Source organism: Bombina bombina, chromosome 7 (assembly GCF_027579735.1).
Source record: "Bombina bombina isolate aBomBom1 chromosome 7, aBomBom1.pri, whole genome shotgun sequence".
Classification (NCBI taxonomy): Eukaryota; Metazoa; Chordata; class Amphibia; order Anura; family Bombinatoridae; genus Bombina; species Bombina bombina.
The window spans coordinates 369,061,697-369,080,330 of NC_069505.1; the positions used below are offsets into that span (position 1 = coordinate 369,061,697).

The 18,634-nt window shown below is 44.1% G+C and overlaps 1 protein-coding gene across 1 annotated transcript in view; it reads left to right on the plus strand.

Moving 5' to 3' along the window:
- The window catches only part of RASSF1 (Ras association domain family member 1), a 159,694-nt gene that overhangs the window by 68,198 nt on the left and 72,862 nt on the right, over nt 1-18,634 (plus strand). Inside the window, exon 2 of the mRNA XM_053721064.1 lies at nt 13,056-13,180. Within this exon, the coding sequence (XP_053577039.1) occupies nt 13,056-13,180 (125 nt within the window). The remainder of the gene's footprint in view (nt 1-13,055; nt 13,181-18,634) is intronic.

Genomic DNA, 18,634 nt, shown 5'->3' on the forward strand with positions numbered 1-18,634 from the left:
ATACATCTACACCAGGCACACACACAGCAACAGAAAAACACACAGCATGCATCCCATCAGGTGTATCTACACCAGGCACAAACACAGCAACAGAAACACATACAGCATGCATCCCATCAGGTGTATCTACACCAGGCACAAACACAGCAACAGAAACACATACATCATGCATCCCATCAGGTGTATCTACACCAGGCACAAACACAGCAACAGAAACACATACAGCATGCATCCCATCAGGTGTATCTACACCAGGCACACACACAGCAACAGAAACACATACATCATGCATCCCATCAGGTGTATCTACACCAGGCACAAACACAGCAACAGAAACACATACAGCATGCATCCCATCAGGTGTATCTACACCAGGCACACACACAGCAACAGAAACACATACATCATGCATCCCATCAGGTGTATCTACACCAGGCACAAACACAGCAACAGAAACACATACAGCATGCATCCCATCAGGTGTATCTACACCAGGCACACACACAGCAACAGAAACACATACATCATGCATCCCATCAGGTGTATCTACACCAGACACACACACAGCAACAGAAACACATACATCATGCATTCCATCAGATACATCTACACCAGACACACACACAGCAACAGAAACACATACATCATGCATCCCATCAGGTGTATCTACACCAGACACACACACAGCAACAGAAAAACACACAGCATGCATCCCATCAGGTGTATCTACACCAGGCACACACACAGCAACAGAAAAACACACAGCATGCATCCCATCAGGTGTATCTACACCAGGCACACACACAGCAACAGAAACACATACAGCATGCATCCCATCAGGTGTATCTACACCAGGCACACACACAGCAACAGAAACACATACATAATGCATCCCATCAGGTGTATCTACACCAGGCACACGCACAGCAACACATACACCATGCATCCCATCAGGTGTATCTACACCAGGCACAAACACAGCAACAGAAACACATACAGCATGCATCCCATCAGGTGTATCTACACCAGGCACACACACAGCAACAGAAACACATACATAATGCATCCCATCAGGTGTATCTACACCAGGCACACACACAGCAACACATACATCATGCATCCCATCAGGTGTATCTACACCAGACACACACACAGCAACAGAAACACATACATAATGCATTCCATCAGATACATCTACACCAGGCACACACACAGCAACAGAAACACATACATCATGCATCCCATCAGGTGTACACACACAGCAACATAAATACATACATAATGCATCCCATCAGGTGTATCTACACCAGGCACACACACAGCAACACATACATCATGCATCCCATCAGGTGTATCTACACCAGACACACAAACAGCAACAGAAACACATACATAATGCATTCCATCAGATACATCTACACCAGCCACACACACAGCAACAGAAAAACACACAGCATGCATTCCATCAGGTGTATCTACACCAGGCACACACACAGCAACAGAAAAACACACAGCATGCATCCCATCAGGTGTATCTACACCAGGCACACACACAGTAACAGAAATACATACATCATGCATCCATCAGGTGTATCTACACCAGACACACACACAGCAACAGAAACACATACATAATGCATCCCATCAGGTGTATCTACACCAGACACACACAGCAACAGAAACACATACATCATGCATCCCATCATGTGTATCTACACCAGGCACACACACAGCAACAGAAACACATACATAATGCATCCCATCAGGTGTATCTACACCAGGCACACACACAGCAACAAAAACACACAGCATGCATCCCATCAGGTGTATCTACACCAGGCACACACACAGTAACAGAAACACATACATAATGCATCCCATCAGGTGTATCTACACCAGGCACACACACAGCAACAAAAACACACAGCATGCATCCCATCAGGTGTATCTACACCAGGCACACACACAGTAACAGAAACACATACATAATGCATCCCATCAGGTGTATCTACACCAGGCACACACACAGCAACAAAAACACACAGCATGCATCCCATCAGGTGTATCTACACCAGGCACACACACACACTAACATAAATAAATACATCATGCATCCATCAGGTGTATCTACACCAGACGCACACACAGCAACAGAAACACATACATAATGCATCCCATCAGGTGTATCTACACCAGACACACACACACAGCAGCAGAAACACATACATAATGCATCCCATCAGGTGTATCTACACCAGACACACACACAGCAACAGAAACACACAGTATGCATCCCATCAGGTGTATCTACACTAGCATGCAATTTTAAATAACCTTTTTAATTTATTTTGCTATCAATTTTGCTTGGTTCTCTTTGTATCCTTTGTTAAAGAGTAACCGTAGGTGATCTCAGGAGCGTGCACATGTCTTTATCCATCCAGCAATAGTGTTTGCAACACTGTTAATAGCAATGTTATACCTAGTTGCAAACACTGCTGTGATAGAATGCTATAAGACACATGCACTCTCCAAACTCCTATCAGCCTATCTAGCTTTACTTTTTAACAAAAGGATACAAAGAGAACACAGCAAATTTGATTACTGAAAGAAAAAAAAAATAGGAAAGTGGTTTAAAATTGATTCTCTATCTGAATTATGAATGTTTCATTTTGAATTTACTGTTCTTTATTTAAAAAGAACTTACTAGTGCAACAATAAAATTCTGTAATGCATTAGAATATAGTACTTTTTCCCCAAATGTTCCCCTCACTATGGGGTTGATCACAATTTATTGTTTTTATAATTTGTTACATATTAACAACTGCTAATGTGCAGTTTTTAATGTATACACAATTATAGTCTGTCATTTTCACTGTTTGCCAGCAGCACTTTTTTTCATTATTATTATTTCAGTTAAAATGGCCCTATACTTAAAGTGAATGTAAGTTTTATGCTAAAGTGCCCGGTTTTGATTAAAAACAGGGGCACCTTAATTCATCAAAATTTACATTTCACTTGTGTTGTGAGAAAAAAAAACTTACCTTTTAATCTTGACAGCAGCTCCAGCTTCCCCCGGTCGTCACAAGCCATTTCTGATGTCAGAAATGATGGATAGGTCATCCTCCAATCACAGCTTCCCCCACGGGGGAATCAGTGTCTGATTCAACGCCGTGATTGGAGGTAGCCCGATTCTTCATTTTAGACCCAGGAAGAGGCGTTGCGACGACCGGAGGAAGCTGGAGCTGCTGTCAAGATTAAAAGATAAGGTTTTTTTTTCACAACACGAGTGAAATGTAAATTTTGATGAATTAAAGTGCCCCTGTTTTTAGTCGAATTTTTAAAAACCGGGCACTTTAGCATCAAAATTTACATTCACTTTAAAAGAATATGAAATCACATTTTTTTTTCTTTTATGACTCAGATAGAACATACCATTTTAAATAATTTTCCAATTTAATTATATTATCAGATTTGCTGAATTCTATTTGTATCACTACTGGGAGCTAGCTGAACACACTTGATGAGCGAATGATAAGAAGCATATATGTGCAGCCACCAATCAGCAGGTAGCTCCCAGTGGTGCTTCTGAGCCTACCTATGTATTCTCAACAAAAGATACCTAGAGGACAAAGCAAATTAGATTATTGAAGTAAATTAATATCATGAAAGCTTAATTTTGACTTTACCGTCTGACATAATTATATATGTCTAATTGTTTAATTATATAAAGTTCTGCTATTAAATAGTGTGTTTTTTTCTTATGACATGTCTAGTTACTTCATAGCCTAGGGTTTATTTCAGCTGTCCTCCATAAAAAAACAAATGACCAACAAGTGACCAGACCCTTGGTCCCACTGCCCCTTTTAGCCATATCGGTGCATCAGATCTCAGAAAAGACTCCATGGTCCTACAACCACCCCCCCCATCAGGTCTAAATTAGACACATGACCCTGCAGTATCTCTGCAACCACATGTCACATCAGATCCCTGACCCTGCAGTACCTCTGTCAACCACATGTCACATCAGATTCCTGACCCTGCAGTACCTCTGTCAACCACATGTCACATCAGATTCCTGACCCTGCAGTGCCTCTGTCAACCACATGTCACATCAGATTCCTGACCCTGCAGTGCCTCTGTCAACCACATGTCACATCAGATTCCTGACCCTGCAGTGCCTCTGCAACCACACGTCACATCAGATCCCTGACCCTGCAGTGCCACTGCAACCACATGTCACATCAGATCCCCTGAGCTGCAGTACCTTTGTCAACCACGTCACATCAGATCCCCTGACCTGCAGTACCTCTCTCAACCACGTCACGTCAGATCCCCTGACCCTGCAGTACCTCTGTCACTAAATGTCACATCAGATCCCTGACCCTGCAGTACCTCTGCAACCACATGTCACATCAGATCCCCTGACCCTGCAGTACCTCTGTCACTAAATGTCACATCAGATTCCTTCACTTTGCAGTACCTCTGTCAACCACATGTCACATCAGATTTCTGACATGCAGTACCTCTGTCAACCACATGTCACATCAGATTCCTGACCCTGCAGTGCCTCTGCAACCACATGTCACATCAGATCCCTGACCCTGCAGTGCCTCTGCAACCACATTTCACATCAGATCCCCTGACCCTGCAATACCTCGGTCAACCACATGTCACATCAGATCCCTGACCCTGAAGTACCTCTGTCAACCACATGTCACATCAGATCCCTGACCCTGCAGTACCTCTGTCAACCACATTTCACATCAGATCCCCTGACCCTGCAGTACCAGTCAACAACATTTCACATCAGATCCCCTGACCCTGCAGTACCTCTGTCAACCACATTTCACATCAGATCCCCTGACCCTGCAGTACCTCTGTCAACCACATGTCCCATCAGATCCCCTGACTCTGCAGTACCTCTGTCACATCAGATCCCTGACCCTGCAGTACCTCTGCAACCACATGTCCCATCAGATCCCTGACCCTGCAGTACCTTTGCAACCACATGTCACATCAGATCCCTGACCCTGCAGTACCTCTGCAACCACATGTCACATCAGATCCCTGACCCTGCAGTATCTCTGCAACCACGTCACATAAGATCCCCTGACCCTGCAGTACCTCTGCAACCACATGTCACATCAGATCCCTGACCCTGCAGTATCTCTGCAACCACATGTCACATCAGATCCCTGACCCTGCAGTACCTCTGCAACCACATGTCACATCAGATCCCTAACCCTGCAGTACCTCTGCAACCACATGTCACATCAGATCCCCTGACCCTGAAGTACCTCTGTCACTAAATGTCACATCAGATCCCTGACCCTGCAGTACCTCTGCAACCACATGTCACATCAGATCTCTGACCCTGCAGTGCCTCTGCAACCACATGTCACATCAGATCCCTGACCCTGCAGTACGTCTGCAACCACATGTCACATCAGATCCATGACCCTGCAGTACCTTTGCAACGTCACATCAGATCCCTGACTCTGCAGTACCTCTGCAACCACATGTCACATCAGATCCCTGACCCTGCAGTACCTCTGCAACCACATGTCACATCAGATCCCTGACCCTGCAGTATCTCTGCAACCATGTCACATAAGATCCCCTGACCCTGCAGTACCTCTGCAACCACATGTCACATCAGATCCCTGACTCTGCAGTACCTCTGCAACCACATGTCACATCAGATCCCTGACCCTGCAGTACCTTTGCAACAACGTCACATCAGATCCCTGACCCTGCAGTACCTCTGCAACCACATGTCACATCAGATCCCTGACCCTGCAGTACCTCTGCAACCACATGTCACATCAGATCCCTAACCCTGCAGTACCTCTGCAACCACATGTCACATCAGATCCCCTGACCCTGAAGTACCTCTGTCACTAAATGTCACATCAGATACCTGACCCTGCAGTACCTCTGCAACCACATGTCACATCAGATCTCTGACCCTGCAGTGCCTCTGCAACCACATGTCACATCAGATCCCTGACCCTGCAGTGCCTCTGCAACAACATGTCACATCAGATCCCTGACCCTTCAGTACCTTTGCAATGTCACATCAGATCCCTGACCCTGCAGTACCTCTGCAACCAAATGTCACATCAGATCCCTGACCCTGCAGTACCTCTGCAACCACACGTCACATCAGATCCATAACCCTGCAGTACCTCTGCAACCACATGTCACATCAGATCCCCTGACCCTGAAGTACCTCTGTCACTAAATGTCACATCAGATCCCTAACCCTGCAGTACCTCTGCAACCACATGTCACATCAGATCTCTGACCCTGCAGTGCCTCTGCAACCACATGTCACATCAGATCCCTGACCCTGCAGTGCCTCTGCAACCACGTCACATCAGATCCCTGACCCTGCAGTACCTCTGCAACCACGTCACATCAGATCCCTGACCCTGCAGTACCTCTGCAACCACATGTCACATCAGATCCCTGACCCTGCAGTACCTCTGCAACCACATGTCACATCAGATACCTAACCCTGCAGTACCTCTGCAACCACATGTCACATCAGATCCCCTGACCCTGAAGTACCTCTGTCACTAAATGTCACATCAGAGCCCTGACCCTGCAGTACCTCTGCAACCACATGTCACATCAGATCTCTGACCCTGCAGTGCCTCTGCAACCACATGTCACATCAGATCCCTGACCCTGCAGTACCTCTGCAACCACATGTCACATCAGATCCCTGACCCTGCAGTACCTTTGCAACGTCACATCTGATCCCTGACCCTGCAGTACCTCTGCAACCACATGTCACATCATATCCCTGACCCTGCAGTATCTCTGCAACCACGTCACATAAGATCCCCTGACCCTGCAGTACCTCTGCAATCACATGTCACATCAGATCCCTGACCCTGCAGTACCTCTGCAACCACATGTCACATCAGATCCCTGACCCTGCAGTACCTTTGCAACAACGTCACATCAGATCCCTGACCCTGCAGTACCTCTGCAACCACATGTCACATCAGATCCCTGACCCTGCAGTACCTCTGCAACCACATGTCACATCAGATCCCTGACCCTGCAGTACCTCTGCAACCACATGTCACATCAGATCCCTGACCCTGCAGTAACTCTGTCAACCACATTTTACATCAGATCCCCTGACCCTGCAGTACCTCTGTCACTAAATGTCACATCAGATCCCCTGACCCTGCAGTACCTCTGTCACTAAATGTCACATCAGATCCCCTGACCCTGCAGTACCTCTGTCACTAAATGTCCCATCAGATCCCTGACCCTGCAGTACCTCTGCAACCACATGTCACATCAGATCCCCTGACCCTGCAGTACCTCTGTCAACCACATGTCCCATCAGATCCCCTGACCCTGCAGTACCTTTGCAACCACATGTCACATCAGATCCCTGACCCTGCAGTGCCTCTGCAACCACATGTCACATCAGATCCCCTGACCCTGCAGTACCTCTGCAACCACGTCACATCAGATCCCTGACCCTGCAGTACCTCTGTCACTAAATGTCACATTAGATCCCTGACCCTGCAGTACCTCTGTCAACCAAATGTCACATCAGATCCCCTGACCCTGCAGTACCTCTGCAACCACATGTCACATCAGATCCCTGACCCTGCAGTACCTCTGTCACTAAATGTCATATTAGATCCCTGACCCTGCAGTACCTCTGTCAACCATATGTCACATCAGATCCCCTGACCCTGCAGTGCCTCTGCAACCACATCACATCAGATCCCTGACCCTGCAGTACCTCTGTTACTAAATGTCACATCAGATCCCTGAACCTGCAGTGCCTCTGCAAACACGTCACATCAGATCCCTGACCCTGCAGTACCTCTGCAACCACATGTCACGTCAGATCCCTGACCCTGCAGTACCTCTGCAACCACATGTCACATCAGATCCCTGACCCTGCAGTACCTCTGTCACTAAATGTCACATCAGATCCCTGACCCTGCAGTACCTCTGCAACCACATGTCACATCAGATCCCCTGACCCTGCAGTACCTCTGTCAACCACATGTCCCATCAGATCCCTGACCCTGCAGTACCTTTGCAACCACATGTCACATCAGATCCCCTGACCCTGCAGTACCTCTGTCAACCACATGTCCCATAAGATCCATGACCCTGCAGTACCTTTGCAACCACATGTCACATCAGATCCCTGACCCTGCAGTGCCTCTGCAACCACATGTCACATCAGATCCCTGACCCTGCAGTACCTCTGCAACCACGTCACATCAGATCCCTGACCCTGCAGTGCCTCTGTCACTAAATGTCACATCAGATCCCCTTACCCTGCAGTGCCTCTGTCACTAAATGTCACATCAGATCCCCTTACCCTGCAGTGCCTCTGTCACTAAATGTCACATCAGATCCCCTTACCCTGCAGTGCCTCTGTCACTAAATGTCACATTAGATCCCTGACCCTGCAGTACCTCTGCAACCACATGTCACATCAGATCCCTGACCCTGCAGTACCTCTGCAACCACATGTCACATCAGATCCCTGACCCTGCAGTATCTCTGCAACCACGTCACATAAGATCCCCTGACTCTGCAGTACTTCTGCAACCACAAGTCACATCAGATCCCTGACCCTGCAGTACCTCTGCAACCACATGTCACATCAGATCCCAGACCCTGCAGTACCTTTGCAACGTCACATCAGATCCCTGACCCTGCAGTACCTCTGCAACCACATGTCACATCATATCCCTGACCCTGCAGTATCTCTGCAACCACGTCGCATAAGATCCCCTGACCATGCAGTACCTCTGCAACCACATGTCACATCAGATCCCTGACCCTGCAGTACCTCTGCAACCACATGTCACATCAGATACCTGACCCTGCAGAACCTTTGCAACAACGTCACATCAGATCCCTGACCCTGCAGTACCTCTGCAACCACGTCACATCAGATCCCTGACCCTGCAGTACCTCTGCAACCACATGTCACATCAGATCCCTGACCCTGCAGTACCTCTGCAACCACGTCACATCAGATCCCCTGACCCTGAAGTACCTGTCACTAAATGTCACATCAGATCCCTGACCCTGCAGTACTTCTGCAACCACGTCACATCAGATCTCTGACCCTGCAGTGCCTCTGCAACCACATGTCACATCAGATCCCTGACCCTGCAGTGCCTCTACAACCAAATGTCACATCAGATCCCCTGACCCTGCAGTACCTCTGTCAACCAAATGTCACATCAGATCCCCTGACCCTGCAGTGCCTCTGCAACCACATGTCACATTAGATCTCTGACCCTGCAGTACCTCTGTCAACCAAATGTCACATCAGATCCCCTGACCCTGCAGTACCTCTGTCACTAAATGTCACATCAGATCCCTGACCCTGCAGTACCTCTGCAACCACATGTCACATCAGATCCCCTGACCCTGCAGTACCTCTGTCAACCACATGTCCCATCAGATCCCTGACCCTGCAGTACCTTTGCAACCACATGTCACATCAGATCTCTGACCCTGCAGTACCTCTGCAACCACATGTCACATCAGATCCCCTGACCCTGCAGTACCTCTGCAACCACATGTCACATCAGATCCCCTGACCCTGCAGTACCTCTGCAACCACATGTCACATCAGATCCCTGACCCTGCAGTACCTCTGTCACTTAATGTCACATCAGATCCCCTGACCCTGCATTGCCTCTGTCACTAAATGTCACATTAGATCCCTGACCCTGCAGTACCTGTCAACCAAATATCACATCAGATCCCCTGACCCTGCAGTGCCTCTGCAACCACGTCACATCAGATCCCTGACCCTGCAGTACCTCTGTCACTAAATGTCACATCAGATCCCTGACCCTGCAGTGCCTCTGCAACCATGTCACATCAGATCCCTGACCCTGCAGTACCTCTGCAACCACATGTCACATCAGATCCCTGACCCTGCAGTACCTCTGCAACCACATGTCACATCAGATCCCTGACCCTGCAGTACCTCTGCAACCACGTCACATCAGATCCCCTGACCCTGAAGTACCTGTCACTAAATGTCACATCAGATCCCTGACCCTGCAGTACTTCTGCAACCACGTCACATCAGATCTCTGACCCTGCAGTGCCTCTGCAACCACATGTCACATCAGATCCCTGACCCTGCAGTGCCTCTACAACCAAATGTCACATCAGATCCCCTGACCCTGCAGTACCTCTGTCAACCAAATGTCACATCAGATCCCCTGACCCTGCAGTGCCTCTGCAACCACATGTCACATTAGATCTCTGACCCTGCAGTACCTCTGTCAACCAAATGTCACATCAGATCCCCTGACCCTGCAGTACCTCTGTCACTAAATGTCACATCAGATCCCTGACCCTGCAGTACCTCTGCAACCACATGTCACATCAGATCCCCTGACCCTGCAGTACCTCTGTCAACCACATGTCCCATCAGATCCCTGACCCTGCAGTACCTTTGCAACCACATGTCACATCAGATCTCTGACCCTGCAGTACCTCTGCAACCACATGTCACATCAGATCCCCTGACCCTGCAGTACCTCTGCAACCACATGTCACATCAGATCCCTGACCCTGCAGTACCTCTGTCACTAAATGTCACATCAGATCCCCTGACCCTGCATTGCCTCTGTCACTAAATGTCACATTAGATCCCTGACCCTGCAGTACCTGTCAACCAAATATCACATCAGATCCCCTGACCCTGCAGTGCCTCTGCAACCACGTCACATCAGATCCCTGACCCTGCAGTACCTCTGTCACTAAATGTCACATCAGATCCCTGACCCTGCAGTGCCTCTGCAACCACATGTCACATCAGATCCCTGACCCTGCAGTGCCTCTGCAACCACGTCACATCAGATCCCTGACCCTGCAGTACCTCTGCAACCACATGTCACATCAGATCCCTGACCCTGCAGTACCTCTGCAACCACATGTCACATCAGATCCCTGACCCTGCAGTACCTCTGTCACTAAATGTCACATCAGATCCCCTGACCCTGCAGTGCCTCTGTCACTAAATGTCACATTAGATCCCTGACCCTGCAGTACCTCTGTCAACCACATGTCACATCAGATCCCTGACCCTGCAGTACCTCTGTCAACCACATGTCACATCAGATCCCTGACCCTGCAGTACCTCTGTCAACCACATGTCACATCAGATCCCTGACCCTGCAGTACCTCTGTCACTAAATGTTACATCAGATACCCTGACCCTGCAGTACCTCTACGTCACTTCAGATTCCCTGGTAAAACAACCGGACTATAGGTTATCTTTTTAACTAAAAGCTACAAAAAAAAAATAATAATAATATATAAAAATATCCTTAAAAAACAGAAGTGTAAATTGAACACACTATAACTTTATCTTATGCATAAAAGGATTACTAAACTAGTGTTGCTATTTCGTACTCTGGAGAATGTCAGTCTGTTTTCATGGATTCATTCAGCAGACCTTTAGTACTCAGCTCACCATCCCGCGAAAAAAAAATAGCCTTCTCCCCCTTACTAAACTGAGTTAGAATATGCAGCGCCCTCTAGTGGTCATTTCAGAGATCACTACCATTTCAAATCCTGCATAGCACTCACATCTGATACAGGTATCAATTAATTTTGAATTTGTTCACAATAAACATTTTATATTTGCTTGGGTGTTTTTTTCTACTGTTTTCTAAGTCATTATAATAAAAAGAAGAAGAGCATCTGAGTTAATTGCAATAAGTAATCAAAAAAAAAAGTTTACAATTTTACAACAGATGCAATTAGGAAAAGTTTACTTTTTTTATGCATACTCTGTTGGAACACATTTTGTATAGTAACCATTTTGTTGTAGTTGTACCCAACTCTTTAATGTCCCTATCAGTGTTAATTTCGACGACTAAAACTAGACTAAAATAAATATAAAACTAAAGAAATTCTGATGACTAAAATACGACTAAAACTAAAATGACATTTTAGTCAAAAGACTATGACTAAAACTAAATCAAAATTTGCTGACAAAAACATTTTATGCAAGTTGTTATAATCAATCCATATCCAATTACTGCTCTTTTGTAAAATTTACGAAACTTAATTTTATTACATTTTAAGATAAATAAAGACATGTTATATACCACAACAGGTAAATCTGTTAAATCTGTATTGCATGTTCAAACCTTAATACCATAAATAAAAACAGTTTAATAAACCTTTACTCCAGGAGTATATAATGAGTTTGGAAGTTCTAGAGCAGTGCTAATATCGTTGCTGAAAAATTTTCGAATCTGTGAACAATCAATTGATTCTTCCTATAGAAATAAGCATAACCCACGAATATGGGTTTAAGTTATGCTGTGCCTGTGCTAGCTGCAGAAACTTTTTGTTGTGTTGAGTTACTTGATACTTGTTTTAATTATTAACAGAGAACTGTTAACGTTTTAATATTGGGTAATATGTGCATTGGCATTACAGCCAATACAGTTTACAGGGTTTTGTTTTTTTATATTTTAAAGTTGCACTTCTGTTTGTTTATGAAACTTGGTTTTATTTAATTTTAAGTTTAATAAAGATGTTACATATCACAACGGCTAAATCTGTGTCTGTACTGCATGTTTAAACCTTAATACCATAAATATTAACAGGTGTTATGTTTACTCCTGGAGTATATAATCAGTTTGCAAATGATAGAGAAATGCTTAAATAACGCATTACACTTTAACTAAACCCCTTAGATTTTAGTCGACTAAAATCTACTGGAGATTCAGTCGACTAAAATTAGACTAAAACAATTCAGATGACTAAAATACGACTAAAACTAAAATGGCATTTTAGTCAAAAGACTAAAACTAAGACTAAATCGAAATTTGTCGTCAAAATTAACACTGGTCCCTATCACAAAGCAATTCAGGTTGATCGGAATGGAGTCCTCCCTGACGCTCTGGGACCTGCCTACAACTAACTCTCTAGCACTTTCACTTCTCGTCCCTGGCTGCATTGTGTCTTGCTGTTAACTGTATGTCGTTTTCTCTCCCTTTCTCTTATAGACTGTAACTTCACGTGTCACTACAGATGCCGGGCGTTCATCCAGCTAGACTGCAGTAGAGGAGACGATATAGAGAGCGAGGCTGATTCTGTCCAAGAGACTTCCTGGGAGAAAGACACTAATGTGGTGAGAGTGATTTCAGGAAAACTGTTTACACAGAATATCAAGATGTAAATTTGATAATAAAAGTAAATAGGAACTTTTTTTTATAATGGTACGCTCCATTTTCACATTTTTTTGGGGGGGAGGGGGGGATTTAATATCCCTTTAGGGTGAAGGTAAACTTTGGTGAATGAAAGCCCGTTTTTTAAAAATACTATTTAAAACAGGGGCACTTTCATTCATCAAAGTTTACAAAGCAGCCGTTTTGATTAAAAACTTACCTTTTTTTTTTCTTTTCACAGCTACAGCATCTTCCCCCTCCTGGAAATCCTCTCTTCACACCTCAACAATGACTTATCCTGCTTCCTCCAATCACAGCTTTCCCCCCAGGGTGGTTATTGCCTGAGGCCATGCTGTGATTGGAGGAAGCCGGATTATTCATTGCTGAGGTGTGAAGAGAGGATTTCCAGGAGGGGTAAAATGCTGTAGCTGTGAAAAGAAAAAAAAGGTAAGTTTTTAATCAAAACGGCTGCTTTGTAAACTTTGATGAATGAAAGTGCCCCTGTTTTTAATAGTATTTTTAAAAAACGGGCTTTCATTCATCAAACTTTACCTTCACTATACCTAGGTAGTCATCTGGAGCCCTATATGGCAGGAAATAGTGCTGTCATCTATTGCTCTTGCAAACGAATAACATTCTTGCAAAACTGCTGCCATATAGTACTCCAGAAATGGTCCGGCTCCTAAGCTTACGTCACTGCTTTTCAACAAAAGATGCAAAGAGAATGAAGAAAAGAATCATTAAATATGAAAGTTGTTTAAAATTGCATGTTCTATCTGAATTCTAAAAGAACATTTTTGGGTTTCATATCCCTTTAAATTCCTCCTGATTGGTTAATCAGGTGTGACAATGCATTTTAAACACATAGGGGCATATTTATGATTGTGCGAACGGACATGATCCGATATAGCGTATCATGTCCGCTGCACATCGATAAATGCTGACAGCATACGCTCTCGGCATTCATCATTGCACCAGAAGTTCTTGTGAACTGCTGGTGCAATACCTCCCCCTGCAGATTCGCGGCCAATCGGCCGCTAGCAGGGGTGTCAATCAACCCGATCGTATTGATTTCTGGTGATTTCTGTCCGTGGCCTCAGAGCAAGCGGACAGCTTATGGAGTAGCGGTCTTTAGACACAGGGCTTCAAGCTCTGTACGGAGCTTGATAAATATGCTCCATAGAGGTTGATCAGAATCTTGCACTTGCTTTCCGTGGATAACAATATCTGAACTTCAAACGGTATTGTCCTAAAATGCTTCTGCCACTGATTGGTTCATCAAGTCCTTTTAACTGAAAAATGCCCCCTTAAATAAATTGTTAAGTATTGAGAATTTAGATTGTGATCAGAAAAAGCAGGACAGGGACATGTTAAGTAAGGGGCCATTTTTCACAATTGGAAAATAAAAAAATCTGATAAATAATGAAAAATACTGATTGTGATTACATAGACATTAAAAACGGTTCATCGGTAGCTGTTAACATGTTAATAATTATCAAATGATGATGATTACTATCAGTGCCATAGGGGGCAGCATTAGGGCAAAATACAATGTTCATGTTTTACTTTTGCATTAGTAGATCTGTTTTTATGTATATCTGGAGGAGGGTGTTGTAGGGTTATCACCTTGTCTGGGTCTGAACTAGAAAAAGGCACAGCCAAAAGGGTAACATTGTGCATTTGCAATATACTCTTACTTCTCTCTTGCGTGTGTGTCTTTGTGAGGGAGTGTGTCTGAGGTTGGGAGTGTCTGTGTGTGTAATTGTCTTTGTGTGTAAGAATGTGTGTGTCTTTGTCAGTGTCTTTCTGTGTGTGTGAGTCTGTGTGTGAAAGTGTGAGTGTATTTGTAAATGTATGAGTGTGTGTGTTTGTCAGTGTCTTTCTGTGTGTGTGAGTCTGTGTGTGAAAGTGTGAGTGTATTTGTAAGTGTATGAGTGTGTGTGTTTGTCAGTGTCTTTCTGTGTGTGTGTGTGTGTCTGTGTGTGAAAGTGTGAGTGTATTTGTAAGTGTATGAGTGTGTGTGTTTGTCAGTGTCTTTCTGTGTGTGTGTGTCTGTGTGTGAAAGTGTGAGTGTATTTGTAAGTGTATAAGAGAGTGTGTGTGTTTGTCAGTGTCTTTCTGTGTGTGTGAGTCTGTGTGTGAAAGTGTGAGTGTATTTGTAAGTGTATAAAGAGAGTGTGTGTGAGCGTTAGTGTCTTTGTGTGAGAGAGAGAGTGTGTCTTTGTCAGTGTCTTTCTGTGTGTGTGTCTGTGTATGAAAGTGTGAGTGTATTTGTAAGTGTATAAGAGAGAGTGTGTGTGTATTTGTCAGTTTCTTTCTGTGTGAGTCTGTGTATGAAAGTGTGAGCGTATTTGTGAGTGTATGAGAGTGAGTGTGTGAGAGAGAATGTGTGAGTGTGTTTTAGTGTGTTAGAGTGTGTGTAAGAGTGTGAGTGTGTTAGTATGTGAGTGTGTATTAGTGTGTGTGAGTGTGAGATAGAGAATGTGAATATCTAAGTGCAAGTTAGTGTGTACTCTGCAAAAAAAAATAAAAAAATTACTGTGCCTTGCACGGCACAAGAGTGTTCGGGTTTGGCCAGAACTAAAGGTGGCAAGCCTAGTGTGTTTTGTACGTCCAGTCTGCATGCACGTGATCCTGTGCATAGTATGTGTGTTTCCATTGCTGTTTGAGTCCCGGTTGTGGATGTATAGGGTATGTGTAAATATATACATAAAAAGAGAGAAGCGCTCAACCTGGCAACGAACAACAGCATAATAGCTTGTTCTATGGCTAGTTAGTCCAGCTGTTTGTGGATCACCTTCTTAAGAGCTGACTACAACAGTGCAACTCTTGGCAGGGCCCTCTACCATATAATTGTTTTGTCGTACTCCCCCTTTGTTTATAGCGCTGCGGAATCTGTTGGCGCTCTACAAATAACCGATAATAATAATAATAATAATAATACCACCCAAGAAGCAGCCTCTTTTTGCTCAACATGTGCCTTTCACAGACAAGAACTTTCCTGTAGCATATCAGTCTGATCCTGACTAAACAGTGCAGTCCAGTCCTGAAATACCAGGAAATCCCTCTCTGAACAAGAGAGGTAACCAAACCCCAGACGTACATTTCGGCCTATTGTGGGCCTTGTCAGTAAGATGCAGCCATATCCCTCTAGGCACACTGAGCAACGGGTCCACGTCTGGCTTCCCACATCACCCTTAGGCAGACTTCCCTAAGGGTCATAATTTGCATAAATAAAAAGAGAGAAGCGCTCAACCTGGAAACAAACAATTGCATTTTTTTTTTTGCTCAACATGTGCTTTTCACAGAGAAGAATTTTCCTGTAGCATATCAGTCTGATCCTGACTAAATAGTGCAGTCCAGTCCCAAGATATCAGGCAATCCCTCTCTGAACAAGAGAGGTAACAAAACCCCAGACGTACGTTTCGGCCTATTGTGGGCCTTGTCAGTGAGATGCAGTCATATCCCTCTAGGCACACTGAGCAACGGGTCCACATCTGGCTTCCCACATCACCCTTAGGCAGACTTCCCTAAGGGTCATAATTTGCATAAATAAAAAGAGAGAAGCTCTCAACCTGGAAACAAACAAATGCATATTTTTTTTTTTGCTCAACATGTGCTTTTCACAGAGAACTTTCCTGTAGCATATCAGTCTGATCCTGACTAAATAGTGCAGTCCAGTCCCAAGATATCAGGCAATCCCTCTCTGAACAAGAGAAACAGCAAAACCCCAGATGTACGTTTCGGCCTATTGTGGGCCTCGTCAGTGAGGTGCAGCCTGTTTAGTTAGGATCAGACTGATATACTACAGGAAAGTTCTTCTCTGTGAAAGGCACATGTTGAGCAAAAAGAGGCTGCGTCTTGGGTGGTAACTTGCCTTAGAACAAGCTATAATGCTATTGTTCATTCCCAGGTTGAGCGCTTCTCTCTTTTTATTTATGTGTACATTCATATATGTCTGCGGTGGTGTCATACAAAACCTTTGTGAGGCCATGAAAGGGCCCCTGCCTTGGAAGGTTGCTTTAGTTACACCTCTAGTACCTGCTATTTCATGTCACTTCCTATTCTGTTATAGTTTAAGGTTAATCCTTGTCCCCTTCATGTTCTGCTTGTCTCTTGTGACTCATCTATATCCCCTTAAGTTCTGCTATATAGTAAATTGCGCTACAACAAAAGCACTGATTTAGCTTCTCCTTTTGAATGAGATAATTGTTTACATCGCTTTGTGACTCATCTCTTTGAACCACATGCCCCAATCAGACAAGTTTTTGCACAATAGAATAATTTTCTCTCTGTGGCTAAATCATTTTTCTTGCACTGTGACCCTTGGAACAAATGTTTGAATTTTAATGCTACTGTCAGCCAAAAAACATGGGGTCTAGACCATTAAATTTGGTGAGTCCAAAAAGTTGGCCAAAAAGCTCAATATTAAAGGGACACACATTAAAAAAAATTCATTAATTGGGTGTGGGGGCACTGTTACTTGCAGGTAACTATGTTTTGAGCCCATGCAAAGGGATAAACACATAGATAAAGGTCAGCTACAGAGCACTACTAGAAGCTGGCTAAACACATCTGGTGAGATGGCAAGAGGTATATATGTGTAGCCTAGGGGGACCAGACGTCCAATTGTTAATGGTATGGTCACATATTTTAACACAATGTCCCTTTGTCCCCAGAACTTTTTGACAGAATGCCAAAATGTCCTTTTTTTATCATGACTTACTTATTTAATTTTTTATTAACCGTGCTCAATGCTGGTGCTGGTATTTTTGTATGTCCATTGCATTACTATAGTATCTAATATCTGCAGCTGTTAGCAGCTCTGAGTTGAGCAGCAGAGAGAGAGAGAGAGGTGAAAAGCAAAGAGATTACTCTGTGATTTTATCATTAATAACTACTAATGTACACATACATATATTATTTATATATTTTACATGTATGCTTTTAGCAGTGTTGCATGTGGGGGCACGCACAGGGGGTGGGAGCGCGCGGGACCCCTACAATATGGTATATATCAAAAAGGAAGGAGGGAGAGGGGTATAAATATTTGGAAAGGGATGGGGGAGGGGGGTATTGAGGGGGGCAGCTACACTACAGAAAATTTGTGGTTTTATTTTTTAGCAAACTGGGTACTGGCAGACAGGTATATTGTAGATATTTTAGGATTTAATTTTATTTTACAGGCAACTTTGTATTTATTTTAACCAGGTACAATAGTTATTAAATAGTTATTAACTATTTAATAACTACCTAGCTAAAATACTTTCAAAATTACCTGTAAAATAAATCCTAACCTAAGTTACAATTACACCTAACACTACACTATCATTAAATTAATTAAATAAATTAACTACAATTACCTAAAATTAAATTCAATTAAATAAACTAAACTATAGTACAAATAAAAAAAACAC